This window comes from Tachyglossus aculeatus, chromosome 22 (assembly GCF_015852505.1).
Source record: "Tachyglossus aculeatus isolate mTacAcu1 chromosome 22, mTacAcu1.pri, whole genome shotgun sequence".
Lineage (NCBI taxonomy): Eukaryota > Metazoa > Chordata > Mammalia > Monotremata > Tachyglossidae > Tachyglossus > Tachyglossus aculeatus.
In genome coordinates, this window is record NC_052087.1 from 15,909,338 (window position 1) to 15,922,880 (window position 13,543).

The window sequence follows — 13,543 nt, forward strand, 5'->3', positions numbered from 1 at the left end:
GGATAAATGCCATGTTTTATTACTATTATTCCTCCTGGCCTGTAATGCCCTCCCTCTGCACATCCGCCAAGCTAGCTCTCTTCCTCCCTTCAAAGCCTTACTGAGAGCCCACCTCCTCCAGGAGGCCTTTCCAGACTGAGCCCCCTCCTTCCTCTCCCCTTCCCCATCCCCCGACCCTACCTCCTTCCCCTCCCCACAGCAGCTGTATCTATGTTTGTACAGATTTATTACTCTATTTATTTTACTTGTACATATTACCTATTCTATTTTATTTTGTTAATGATGTGCATCTAGCTTTAATTCTGTTAGTTCTGACGATTTTGACACCTGTCCACATGTTTTGTTTTGTTGTCTGTCTCCCCCTTATAGACTGTGAGCCCATTGTTGGGTAGGGACCATCTCTTTATGTTGCCAACTTGTACTTCCCAAGCACTTTGTACAGTGCTCTGCACACAGTAAGTGCTCAATAAATACAATTGAATGAATTTAGAAAACAAAAGGAGCCACCAGAAAGACTGATCTCATCGAGGTTTGATAGGATTTATCATACATCTCAAAATATTTTGTACAAGTAATTTACTTAAGTTACTTGTGGGAAATTAAAGACAAGAAAAAGGCAGTTCCTCAGTGCTATAAAATGAGATCCTATCGGACAGAAATTGTGTCTGATCTAATCATCTTGCATCTACCCCAGTGCTTAGCACACAGTATGTATTTAATAAATGCCATAATAAATTATTACTATTATTACATGGAAAGTTAGCGAATGATTAGCTAGGTAAAGCAGATAAAGCCTGTGAGTCAAAATGGCTTAAACAGTTGATCAGAAATGTAGTATGGTTAATAAGTAAGCAAACAAGATACTGGGTGTTCTGAAAGACTATGACATTTAAGAACTAGAAGTGATAACACTAGCATTATTTGTATTGTTTAGGTACTTATTAGAAAAGTGTATTCAGCTGAGACCCCATATTTTAAGAGGAAAATAGAATGTCTATAAAAGAGGAAAAGAAACTGCTTAAAAGTTCGGAAGAGAAAACATAGGAGGAGTTAAGGCTATTTAGTCTGGAAAAGGCACCGTGGTGACAAATGTTTGGAAGTATAAGAAAGGTTATAAGGAGGGTGTTCACCAGATGGTCTACATCTTCAGAGGGGCAACAGTATTGTAGTAGGTGAGACTTAAGTTTGATAGAAGAGCAACGTCGAACTGTCAGTGTGATTTACCAATGGAAGAGGCTACCATGGAAGGCTGTGGCATCTTTATTTCTGGATATTTTCAATAATGGCATAAATAAGCCATCTGTTTAGGATGGTTTAGAGGTAGTAGTTCTACCTAGGAGAGAGAGGAACCAGCTGACTTAGGTGTCTCTTTGGCACTAGGATTTTCAAATTGTTTGAAGAAAGTGATTAAATCAGGAACCCAAAGAATCAAATTCTAGATCTGTGCTTCTACAGCAATTGAAATTATATAAACATTTTAATTTGATTATCTACCACAAAGAAGACAAATGAAGTTCTCCTTCCCCATTTCTTTCGCTATCTTGACAGTTAGGAATTTGTTCTTTGAGATGAAGGTGATCAAGCTTCTTTTTCCTACCCACCCTTGCAAAAAAAAGTCACAGATGGATTTAATCTCCTGATGGCCTCTGTGGAATTTTCATTTTCCGCTACTCCTTCACAGTCACACACCTTGTATCATTTGTTGAGCTGCATTTTATCTATCTGCAATGGCCAAAGTATGACTGAATTCTAAACAGCTCTAATACACTGACTGGACATTTGTTACCATGCTGAGTTGGGAAAAAAAAACCAGGTAAATGTCACCTTTCATTATCAGGGCTTATGCTATATTTAATAATAATAATGATGGCGTTTATTAAGTGCTTACTATGCAAAGCACTGTTCTAAGCACTGGGGAGGGTACAGGGTGATCAGGTTGTACCACGTGGGGCTCACAGTTTTAATCCCCATTTTACAGATGAGTTAACTGAGGCACAGAGAGGTTAAGTGACTTGTCCAAGGTCACACAGCTGACAATTGGTGGAGATGGGATTTGAACCCATGACCTCTGACTCCCAAGCCCATGCTCTTTCCATTGAGCCATGCTACTTCTCTAGCAATGCTGCTGGAGAATGATGTACAGTATGTCCTAAGTTTGCTCTCCTAATGTAGAAAGCACAGGCTACTCATTCCTATGCTGGGATATTTGGTCACTTCACTGAAGATTGCTCTGATAGTTGAGTACTTGCTTTGTGCAGAACAAATGCTTAAAAGAATACCATGCTGTTGGTGGACACAGTTCCTGACCTCCCTTCCCAAGGCAAGGGATGGCACACAATGGATGTTGGTCAGAAAGTGATATTTCTCCCACATTCAAAATCACACACTCAGCTCTCCAGGGCTTCACTCTAGACTATAAGCTCGTTGTGGGCCGGGACTGTGTCGACCAACTCTGTTGTACTGTACTCTCCCGAGTGCTTAATACAGTGCTATGCAGGCAGTATGTGCTCAATGGATACAATTGATTGACTGATCCACCGGGTAGCTACTGTAAGCACCAATGCTGTCTCCTACAGCGGCAGCCAAAGCATACAGGACACAGCGGCTTTATTCTCCAACCACCCTCCCACAGACAAGTGGTCCTTGTTTGAAGTTAAATAGTACATAATTGGCATTGAGTTAGAACCATTAACAACTCAACTACATGGCTCAAAACAAACTAGGGCAAAACACAGTTTATCATAATGCAACTCACCTAGGGCCCATGAAAATAATGATGGCATTTATTAAGCACTTACTATGTGCAAAGCACTGTTCTAAGCACTGGTACCCATAGTTTGCCTACATTTTTATATTCTATATTATATAAATTATGACAATGCTAAAGGACTATCTTATACTTACAGTACCAAGGATATAAATAGAGCTCCAAATGCAAGCTTTGAATTCAAACTTGTGTGGGAGATGTGGTGCAAAATCACTGAAAGGATAATCAGTTGACTACATCAAATACCTGCATTTGTTTTAAAGATAAAATGGGCAGCTCTTCAAGGGCGGGGACCATTTTTACTCCTTTGATTGTACATTCCCAGGCATCTAGTACTGTGCTTTACACATAGCAGTCACTTGACAAATTCTGACATAAAAGTAAGAAAATGTGAAGGTACATTTCTCAAAGTGAAGACCAAATATCCCAAGTACAAGAAGCACATGAGAAGCAGTGTGGCCTAGTAGAAAGGGAACAGGTCCAGGAGTCAGAGGACCTGAGTTCTAATCCTGACTCTGCCACCTGTCTACTGTGTATCCTTGGGAAAGTTACTTAACTGCTCTGTGTCTTTGTTTCCTCATCTGTAAAATGGGGAATAAATCCTACTCCCTTGTACTTAGTACCATATGGGAAACGGACAGTGTCTGACCTAATTATCTTGTATCTATCCCAGTGCTTAGAACAGTTCATGACACATATTAAATAGTTAACAGATGTCACAATAACAACGATAACAACGATAATAATAGAACCCAAAAGATTCAGAACACAGATACACATTTTCACTTTTGAAGAGACTGCCCTTTCCAAGTAATCTAATATGACATTGCTAAATTTCCTGTCATGATGAAACATTAATCAAACATTACTTATATTTATATCATTTTAAATTATTAGAATTAGAATATTATATTATATATTATGTTGTTATATTTATATTAATGTCTGTCTCCCCCTCTAGACTGAAAGCTTGCTGTGGGCAGGGAATGTGTCTATTTACTGTTATATTGTACTCTCCCAAGTACTCAGTACAGTGCTCTGCACACAGTAAGCACACTGTAGATGGCACCACCATCCTTTCTGTCTCACAAGCCTATAACCTTGGGGTTATCCTTGACTCCTTTCTCTCATTCAACACACATATTCAATCCATCACCAAACCCTATTGGTAGCACATTCACAACATCACTAAAATCCACCCTTTCCTCTCCATCCAAACTGCTACTATCAATACAATCACTCATCCTATCCCACCTGAATTACTGCATCAGCCTTCTTGCTGACCTCCCAGTCTCATGTCTCTCCCCAGTCCAAATCCACATTTCACTCTCCTGCTCAGATCATTTTTCTGCAGGACATGTCACTGTTTCCCATCCACCACCATATCAAGCAAAAACTCCTCACCATTTGCTTTAAAACACTCCATCACCTTGCCCCCTCCTACCTCACCTTACTTCTCTCCTTCTACAACCCAGCCAATACACTTCAATCCACTACTGCTAACCTTCTCACTCTGCCTCAACCTCGCCTGTCTCACTGCCAACCCCTAGCCCACATCATTCCTCTGGCCTGGAACACCCTCCCTCTTCAAATCCAACAATTACTCTCCCCTCTTTCAAAGTCTTATGGAAGGTACATTTCCTTCAAGAGGCATTCCCAGAATAAGCCCCACTTTTCCTCATCTCCCTCCTGCATCACCCTGCCCTGCTCCCTTGGTTCTTTCCCCCTCCCAGCCCCACAACACATGTACATATCCTCTAGACTGCGAGCCTGTTGTGGGCAGGGATTGTCTCTATTTGTTGCTGAATTGTACTTCCCAAGTGCTTAGTACGTGCTCTGCACACAGTAAGCACTCAATAAATATACCTGAATGAATAGCTGTAATTTCATTTATTTGTGTTCATGTCTGCCTCCACACTTTCTAGACTGTAAGCTCATTGTGCACAGGTAATGTCACTGTTTATTGTTGTACTGAACTTTTCCAAACATTTAGTCCAGTGTTCTGCACACGCAGTAAGCGCTCAATAAATGCGGTTGAATGAATGAATGATCAACAGGCTGACTGATATGACTTCAGTCCAAAGAAAGTTTGGTTCTCAGAACCTTGCTTAACCCCACTTTACCTTGGCTGGTCAATGGGCCTGAAGCCTACCAGGCTCTTGAGCTGGACCAGGATGGATCATGGAAAATGGGCCTGGATTATAGGTCCTGAGCCCCCTTTGTTTCCACAAACCAGGGAGCTGACATAGTGCAGCCGACATAACGCACAATACAGCTGTCTGTGCCTGGTCCTGCACCCTCCCGCTTATGCATGCAGGTGTTTAAACATGTCAGTGTGCTTTAATCTCTCATTTTCCTGCATTAAAACATGTGTGGTGCGGTGACATGTTATCTGTTGCTCCTAGAGACTGAAAGGTGCTGCACCATTCCTGAGACAATGCACCATGCAGTTATGGTCTCACTCACCTTCAGGCCCTGAGATTGGGCCGGGCCTGGAAACTGCAACCCTAGGAACTGGTCATGGCTACCCAGGCTAGGAAGTGTTCTTGTTCCATGTTCTTTTGAAGTTCCCATTAGGAAAATGTTTTTTATGTTCTGTACGGTTCTGAAAGACTTTCTCCTAAAATCAACTGAAGTGGCTGCATTTTGGGTCTTTTGAAACGCTACTTTGTTTCCCGTTCTTGGTATGGAGGCATGAGGAAAAGGGGTGCTGGAAGTAGTTAGAGGCTCTCTGTCACTCTGATCACTGGATAAGATTGATTTAGAATATCTTCTGGCTCTTGCTTTTGGCTTCATAGATTTGTTTTGCTACGTTCAGGATCCTTGATACAGTTCCACTCACCTCTGTGGGACATACATTTGATATGTCTTTGGGTATAAAACGAGAACATGCCTCTCCTGTGCACACCCACAGAAAACATTCCAGGGAGTGCATGTGGATATCTGAACTCCTGATGCTTATCTTCCCTGCTGGTCCCTACCCTTTGCTGTGCATGCACACATATGAAAATCAAGCCACAGCCTATAGAGGGAATTTGATCCACAAATGAATTCCAAATGTGGGGCGGGGGATGTGGCTCGGAGCTGACCTATGGAGGAAACCTTGGCAGACCTGCAAACACTGACAAGCAGAGATCCAGGAAGGAGCCACATATATATATGTATATATATACACATATATATATATGTGTGTGTGTGTGTGTATTTCATATATATATATATGTGTGTGTGTGTGTGTGTATATATATACATATATATATATATATATATATATATATATATATATAAGGCAGCTGATTGAAATCAAGAGGGGAAACAAAGAAGGTAGGGGAGGGAGAAGAACTCCTTTTCTCTACACCGATAAATATAAACATCAGATAGGGGAAACCCACTGTGGTGGGTTCTGTTCCTAGTTTACCCTCAAATCAAATATTAGTTGAAACAACAGAGGGCAGAACTTTTTTCTTCCTCTCTTCATATTCTGGGCATCCTCTACTGGTGCGTGACCCAAACTGTCTAAATGGGCAATTTTATATGTGTATACTTCTTTTGCTTTACGGTATTTGTTAAGTGTTTATTATGTGTCAAGTGCTGTTCTAAGCACTGGGGTAGATACAAGTTTATCAGGTTGGACACAGTCCCTGGTCCACATTGTGATCACGGTCTAAACTGGAGGGAGGAGGCCTTAATCCCCATTTTACAGGTGAGGTAATTGAAGCATAGAGAAGTTATGTGAGTTGCCCAGGGTCACACAAGAAATAGTTGGTAGAGTCAGGATTAGAACCCAGTTCCTCTGACTCCTAGATCTGTGCTCTTTCCAGGAGACTGTGCAGATTCCCACTGTTCTATCCATAGGTAGCTCCATCCCTGATCACAGTTAATTTGGGTGCCACTGGCTTTAGTATCAAGGATAGGATGCACATGCCCTTGGTTTTAGTGGGTTTATTCCAAAGGGTGATCAACAGTTTTCATTTTAAATTAGAAACCTGAGACAGAAACCACTCTATGGATCTGAGTGTCCATATAAATGTCAATTTAAACCCAAATCCAGAAATAACCCAATTAGTAAGGACATTTATTAAAAATACTTGCATAAATTGTGATTGAGTATCTTAGTTTCTCACTGAGGTTATGCTAGTAGCCTGAAATATTAAATATACCTCATAACATAATAATAATGATGGCATTTATTAAGTGCTTACTATGTACAAAGCACTGTTCTAAGCTCTGGGGAGGTTACACAGTGATCAGGTTGTCCCAGGGGGGGCTCACAGTCTTAATCCCCATTTTACAGATGAGGTACAGATGCAGAGAAGTTAAGCAACTTGCCCAAAGTCACAAGGCTGACAAGTGGTGGAGATGGGATTTGAACCCATGACCTCTGATTGCAAAGCCTGCACTCTTTCCACTCAGCCATGCTGCAAATGTGACATCACTGAAACACTTAAAATTTCTCGGGACTTTTGATTAAGCAGCCAAGAAGCTTATTTTCTTTTACTGTATCACTTTAATGGCTACCAAAATAGAAAGACATGGGATAGCAGGTTTCCTAGCACTTTCTAGAAACACGAGGCATACAGATAGTAGCTAGGGAAGTCAAGCCTAAGAATCAACAGTCCCACACCCATAAATGATTGATACTGAAGGTCATTTTTCCACATACTGATGCTTGCTCCAAAACCCCCTGGAAATTAAAAATATCCAAATGCTGCTCCCTGAAGCTTGGATAAAGGAATGTAAATTGATTTGAAACCCCATTAAATGAACAGGAAGGAACAAAATGCTAAAGTTTAGAATTTCAATCCATTTCATTTCCATTGGAGAAGGAGAAAACAAAATGCTAAATCTCATCCACCAATTTAACTAGTAGTGTTAGCATTTTATTAAGCACTTACTGTGTGCAGAACAGTATACTAAACACTGAGAACAAGTATACAAGTAGGAATTAGACACAGATGCTGTCCCTAGAGGGTATAGACACTAAACTGCCGTTTCCCCTTCCCTTCCCCCATTGAAAAATAAATTTTATCTCTTTCATCATCACTGACACACTGATCACCATCCACATCCCTAGACTTACCAGGAAGATCTTCTAGGCCAGACTGTCCACTTTTAGTGTAAATGGCAGGCTCCAGGTTCACTCCAGCTGGGCTGGACTCCGCTGTTACGTTCCCTTCATTGTCTGCCTGTGATCTGAGAAATGAATCAAAACAAACTTGCATCAGAAGATCCAGGTAGTCATTCCACAGAAATCATCAACATTTTCTTCCCCTATCTTCTCCAGTGTCCCTGCCATCATCTCTGGCATACATCTATGTCGAATAGTCCTGCAGACCCGCTTTACATAATTAATTAATCACAAGTGATGACCATTCTAGAAAGTGAATCAATCACTAAACTGTAAGAGATTAAATTTTCAGAGCCCAAATGAAGAATCCACAATTCCTCACACAAGGCTCCTTAAGGGTTTCTTTGCATTTAGAGCAAGGTCATCAGCCAGACTAGCTACATCAATACTGTCAACATCCAACATCAACTTCCAAAAAATCAGTAGCATGAAAAAGGAAATCAAGAGAACAACATTGCCGCTATTTGTCCAAAGGGAAGAGGATTGCTCTGGGAACCTGGAGAGCTGGGTTCTGGTCCCAGAGCTGTCTGCTGGGATAATGCCATCCATGGTGACCAAAGAACTAGCTGTGGTATTATGCAAGATGTATGGGCCAACCAGGAATTCTGAAAAAAAATTCAGGCTAATGGGGGGCATTGAAGACTGCACAGTAACTTTTTTTTTATTTTAATGGTATTTGTTATGTGCTTACTATGAGCCAGGCATTTTGCTAAGCACCGGGGCAGATACAAGCTAATCATGCTGGACACGGTCCCTGTCTCACCTGGGGCTCACAGTCTTAATACCCATTTTACAGATGAGATAACTGAAGAACAGAGAAGTGAAGTCACCCAGTCACCCAGCAGAGAAGTGGCAGAGGTAGAATTAGAACCCAGGCCCTTCCTCTATCCATCAGGCCACACTGCTTCTCATGTTCTGTTCTATTTCCTAGTGGGACCGGGACTGGCAGAGATGAGAACCATTAACACTGGCATCAGTTCCTTCATATAGATTCTCAGTCATCAGGTCTCTAGACAAAGACCTGTCTATCTTTCTTTCCTGGGGACTCTTCTGTAACATTTGCCAGCATCCTAAATGAATCTTAAGAAGACATTTCACCAAAAAGATTATTGTTACATGAGTCAAATTCTCTGATGTCTAGCCTTCTGTTTCAGAGTCCAAATACCGTGACTGTAAAGATTTGAGAATTTTTTTTAAAGTATCTATTCCCAAACAGGTGGTTCCTTGATTTATTTCATGATATTTGAGATTAACGTTTGCTATTTCAAATATAAAGACTAGTTTCTTTCACTAAAGCCCTTTACAGGGGTGCCTTAGGGAAGTTTTAAACTGAAGATGGGTGGGAAACTTGATGATACAAAGTAGGAATAATTTTTTCTCCCTTCTGATGATTATCTTATTTCAGTAAATTTCTTTATTTGTTTCTAATAAAAAAGAATACATATCTACTTTATAGTACTTGGTCAACAAAACATTTTAGGAAGATACAGAGATTGTCCCTGTAAATTGAGTTCTCAATTTAAATGAAAATACATTTTTTTAAAACTCTGTATCAGTTTGTTGGCAAAGATGGAGACTCTGTTGGTGTTTTACAACTCAAATATGTATTTATTGCCCCAAGACTATTTCAATGCATTATCAGGGTTATAAAATTTTTATGGGTAGCAGTGCAGCTGCTTTAATGCTTCACAGGATATTTGTATTCAAAATTGTCCACACAGATCAGCCCTGAATCATTAACTGAGCATTTGTAGTTCTCTTAGTTTGTCTTTCCTGAGTAGACTGAGTTAATGAAGAGATGGCAATCTTGTGGCTATTAATTCTTGTCTTGTCAGAGGGAGATGTGGAACTAAAAAGAAATGGACAAAAAGGACACCTGAATAATTTTACCACTTTTCCTTCAACCTTTCCAGTTTATTGTCACGGAATCGAATCCCACCATCCTCCCTGCTAAGCAGCAGAAAAAGGTACAGTGCTTAGAGTGAGAAGGCCTCCAATTTGGGTTTTTTTTTTCCCTTCTGAAAAAGGTTCTTTCATTCCCACCCCGAGTCAAGTCCAAGAAGTCAATCTTTCTTCAGAAAGGCCAAGCTCAAGAAAGCACAGGGGCGAGTCACTCCTACCTGTACATGAAAGGAGCTACTGTAGCAGTGTTGGGGTGGTTGTATTGCTGTTGGGGCTGAGGTAGCTGGACACTGACAGTATTACTTCCTGTTGTCTGGGTGGTACTAGCTGGCCCATTGACAGCCTGGCTGCTGCTGCTGCTGTTCAAGGTTGCTGATCCTGCGATTCCTTTGCCTTCTGAGGAGGCTAAGCTGGAGGAGGAACTGGAATGTTTGCTGCCCAACTGGGACTTCTGATGGGAGAGCCCTGAGCTGGGTTTCCCACTTCGGATTTTCTCCCCTTCCTTGCAGGAAACTGGGGCACTTGAGGATTTTCCAGGGGTGGTTTTCATTCCTGGTTTTGGTATTCCACTGTGGGAAGGGGACGGGGCCTCCTTCTTGGCACTGTTCAGCTTTCCGCCTTTGGGGATAAAGCTTGCAATCTTGGAGGACTTTTTTGGCATCTCTGTGGTAGCTGCTGTGGTTGGTTCTTCTTTTGGTTCCTCTTTCATGTCTGGTTTCTCTGTGACAGATGCTCTCTTGGAGACATCTTTGCTCTTCTCCTTTTCCTTCTCCCGTTGCTTGTCCTTGTCTTTCTCATTGCCCTTGGGGGAGGTTTTCTTGTTGGTCAGTGCCCGGCTGAATGTTCTTTGGGCGATTCCCTTGAGTGCAATCTTGGGGCTGTTGGAAGCCGGTCCAGTGGCATTGGTGGTCCGTTGGGCAGCCTCCAGCTCTTCGCTTTCCTCAAAGCTAGGGAGAGTGTCCAGCCTTTCACAGCTTGGGTCCCGGGACCCCAGGGACTCCCCCATCTTTGACCCACCCTTGTTGTTGAAGAGTTTCAATTTCTCCAGCATTGATTTCTGATTATTGGGTGTGGCTTTTATGGTCTCTGGAGATGGCTTTGACGATTCTGACACCGGCTGCTTCACAGATAGCATGGAAGATGTGGCAGTGTGCTTTGCGCTCAGAGACTTGCTACGCCAAGGCTTGGGGGCAGTTCCAGGCTGGGGGATGGCTGATGAGCTTCCACCACCAATGGAATTAGTGCTGCTGCTGTTTTGAAATGAGATGGGAGCATTTTCATTCATTCCTGGGGGAGAGGAGACTGGGCTTTCCAATGACTCTGAAGAAATGGAAAAACAATTCATTGTCACAGTGAATGTGAGAATCTTTCCGAAGGCATCTTACTCAGTAATAAACAAGGGGCATTTCAGAACCTATATTCATTCATGTCCTCTTTACAGATTGTCACCCCCAGTGACTTCTAAGATCGCTAATTCATTGGGTAAGGGTAGGTGGAGAGGAAGGAATGACCACAGAAAATTACTGAGATCCACCAAAATTAACCCATCTTCTTACAGAGCTAAAAAGTTTAAAGACAAAGGATTCAAGCCATATGCACATACATATTTACCTACACACACATATGTGCATAAGATGATACCTTGTACTTTTTAAGAATCATAAGTATACATGGTTTCAACATGAACAACAAAACATGAAAGTACTCATCAAGGAAAGGCTCATCCTTGGCTTTGAGTGGCATCCTTCAGTCAAGATCCTTTTCTCTGAAAGGTTTCAAATGTTGATTCACCAAAGCAGGCATTATCCTAGCTAAAGTTATTTCCAATTTGATATCCATCAGATACTGAGAATAACCAATTCTGTTGAAAATAGAATTGCAATCCTCTTACTTATTCAGCAGACTGAAATGATACATTGCTATCTCATAAGTGAATCCAGCTGTAAGAGGAGTTAGTGGCAGAAACTGCCGAAATCCCGAGCCCAAACCTCAAGTTTACTTAGTTTCTATCAAACATGCATGCACACAAACACACACAATACCACACATCCCAAAGCAAGTTCCTAACTTCATGAAGGCAACCGGACACCTAAAGAGAAGGCTTAGAAAAAGAACACACTGAATACTTACCTAGCAGTGGCCACTTTCTCCCCTGAAGTTCTTCTAGGAAAACTTTCGTTTCTGGAGACGCTGTGCTCCCAATTATCACAAATGTTTTCAGTTAAACTGCTCATGTTTCTAATTAACTTTTGTCATCCGCAACTGTTCAACTGCCCAGCAGCCTGCTGGGGATTAACGTCTTTTTTTTTTTCCTACCTATGTTTCACTGCCCTCTAGCAACAAAGTAAACTGTATGTAGAGCTGCTTTTTATAATTCAAAAATAAACGGCAGTTGAGCGCTTATGCTTATTCTGAGGCAAGAACAGCCCCGTGAATCCCAGCACTGTAAATCAGGCAGCCCTGTAACTACATAGGAACTGTTTTACTTCACTTTCAGCTGCTCAAGGAAGATATGTCTCCGTTAACCTCCCTTGTGTGATCCAAACCAGACCTCCCGATGTTTTAAAACACATACATCTTCCTGACTTACTGGCAATTTGAATTTCTAGGGGAGGGTGTTGGACATCATTTTATAAAAAAACTCTTGGGCATTTCACATACTTGCATGTATTCACTTGGAAAATCAAAAACTGGATGATCAGTTTGAAAGAGAAATCATTACTAAATGGAAAGAGCCAGAAGAATGCAACACAGTTTCTTAAAGCCTCATGCTTATGATTTTTACTGGTATTTCATACAACAAGAGACATTTTTGAGCATGAATAGCCAACTATTTTAAAGATTTGAATAAGTGAATCACTCAACATTCCTTTAAAGGTGTAAATGTATCATTTTTAAGGTTCAAAAAACGTTATTTATTTAGATAACTGGGCAACTTACTATAGTGACAGAATCTAAAGGAGAAGCCCTGATCCCTTTTCAAGTTAAACAGCCCCCTCTCTCTGGAGGGGGTTGCCATCAGCTACTTCTGTGATTGGCTAGAGTTGGTGGCAGAAGGAAGATTCTTTCTGTTTACCCTTGAGATACCAAATGTAGCATTAAATACATACTCTGTATTCAAGACTTTCAAGTCATTGGCAAGTAAAGTCCTATTATCTCCAGGGATAAAAGGAGCTCTCTGGTCTGGAACTCACTACAGTTCAGATGGTGATTTCTAGACCACATTCTAGCAGGGCACTAGTACTGAGATGGATCATTTGGAAGTTTGTTTTAGAAACTGATGATTGGTTCTCCATGCCTCCGATGGAGATGATCACTCCCTCTGATTTTGGTCTTGTGATTTTGGCTTATGCTGTCTGCACCTTGATTACATTTTCAAGTCAAGAAAATAGACATTCTTCATTTCAGTTCCATCCCCAACACAATCATCTTGCAATAGCCAACACGACGGAAAAAGAAAAGAGAAAATTAGTGATATCCAGGGGCAGCTATGTATGATGCCTCCACTTCTGCATAGGAGAACTGGGTCTTTGAAGAATGGAAGCTGACTTGCACTACCCTTGATCGATCAATCACTCGTATCTATTGAGCGCTATGTTCAGAGCACTGTACTAAGTACTTGGGTGAGTATAATTCAAGAGAATTAGTGGATACATTCCCTGCCCATAACAAGCTTACAAGTCTACAGTCTTGATTAAGCCTTAGGCAGAATACATGAGGGGCCAATCATCAAAACTTAAGAGACA

The 13,543-nt window shown here is 41.3% G+C and overlaps 1 protein-coding gene across 2 annotated transcripts in view; it reads right to left on the bottom strand.

The window, feature by feature from the left end:
• The window catches only part of NAV2 (neuron navigator 2), a 361,092-nt gene that overhangs the window by 162,294 nt on the left and 185,255 nt on the right, over positions 1 to 13,543 (bottom strand). For both annotated transcript variants that reach the window (XM_038764952.1, XM_038764951.1), the window contains 2 exons: positions 10,016 to 11,117; positions 7,848 to 7,960 (listed from right to left, as the gene is read on the bottom strand). In XM_038764952.1, coding sequence (XP_038620880.1) covers positions 7,848 to 7,960; positions 10,016 to 11,117 — 1,215 coding nt within the window. The remainder of the gene's footprint in view (positions 1 to 7,847; positions 7,961 to 10,015; positions 11,118 to 13,543) is intronic.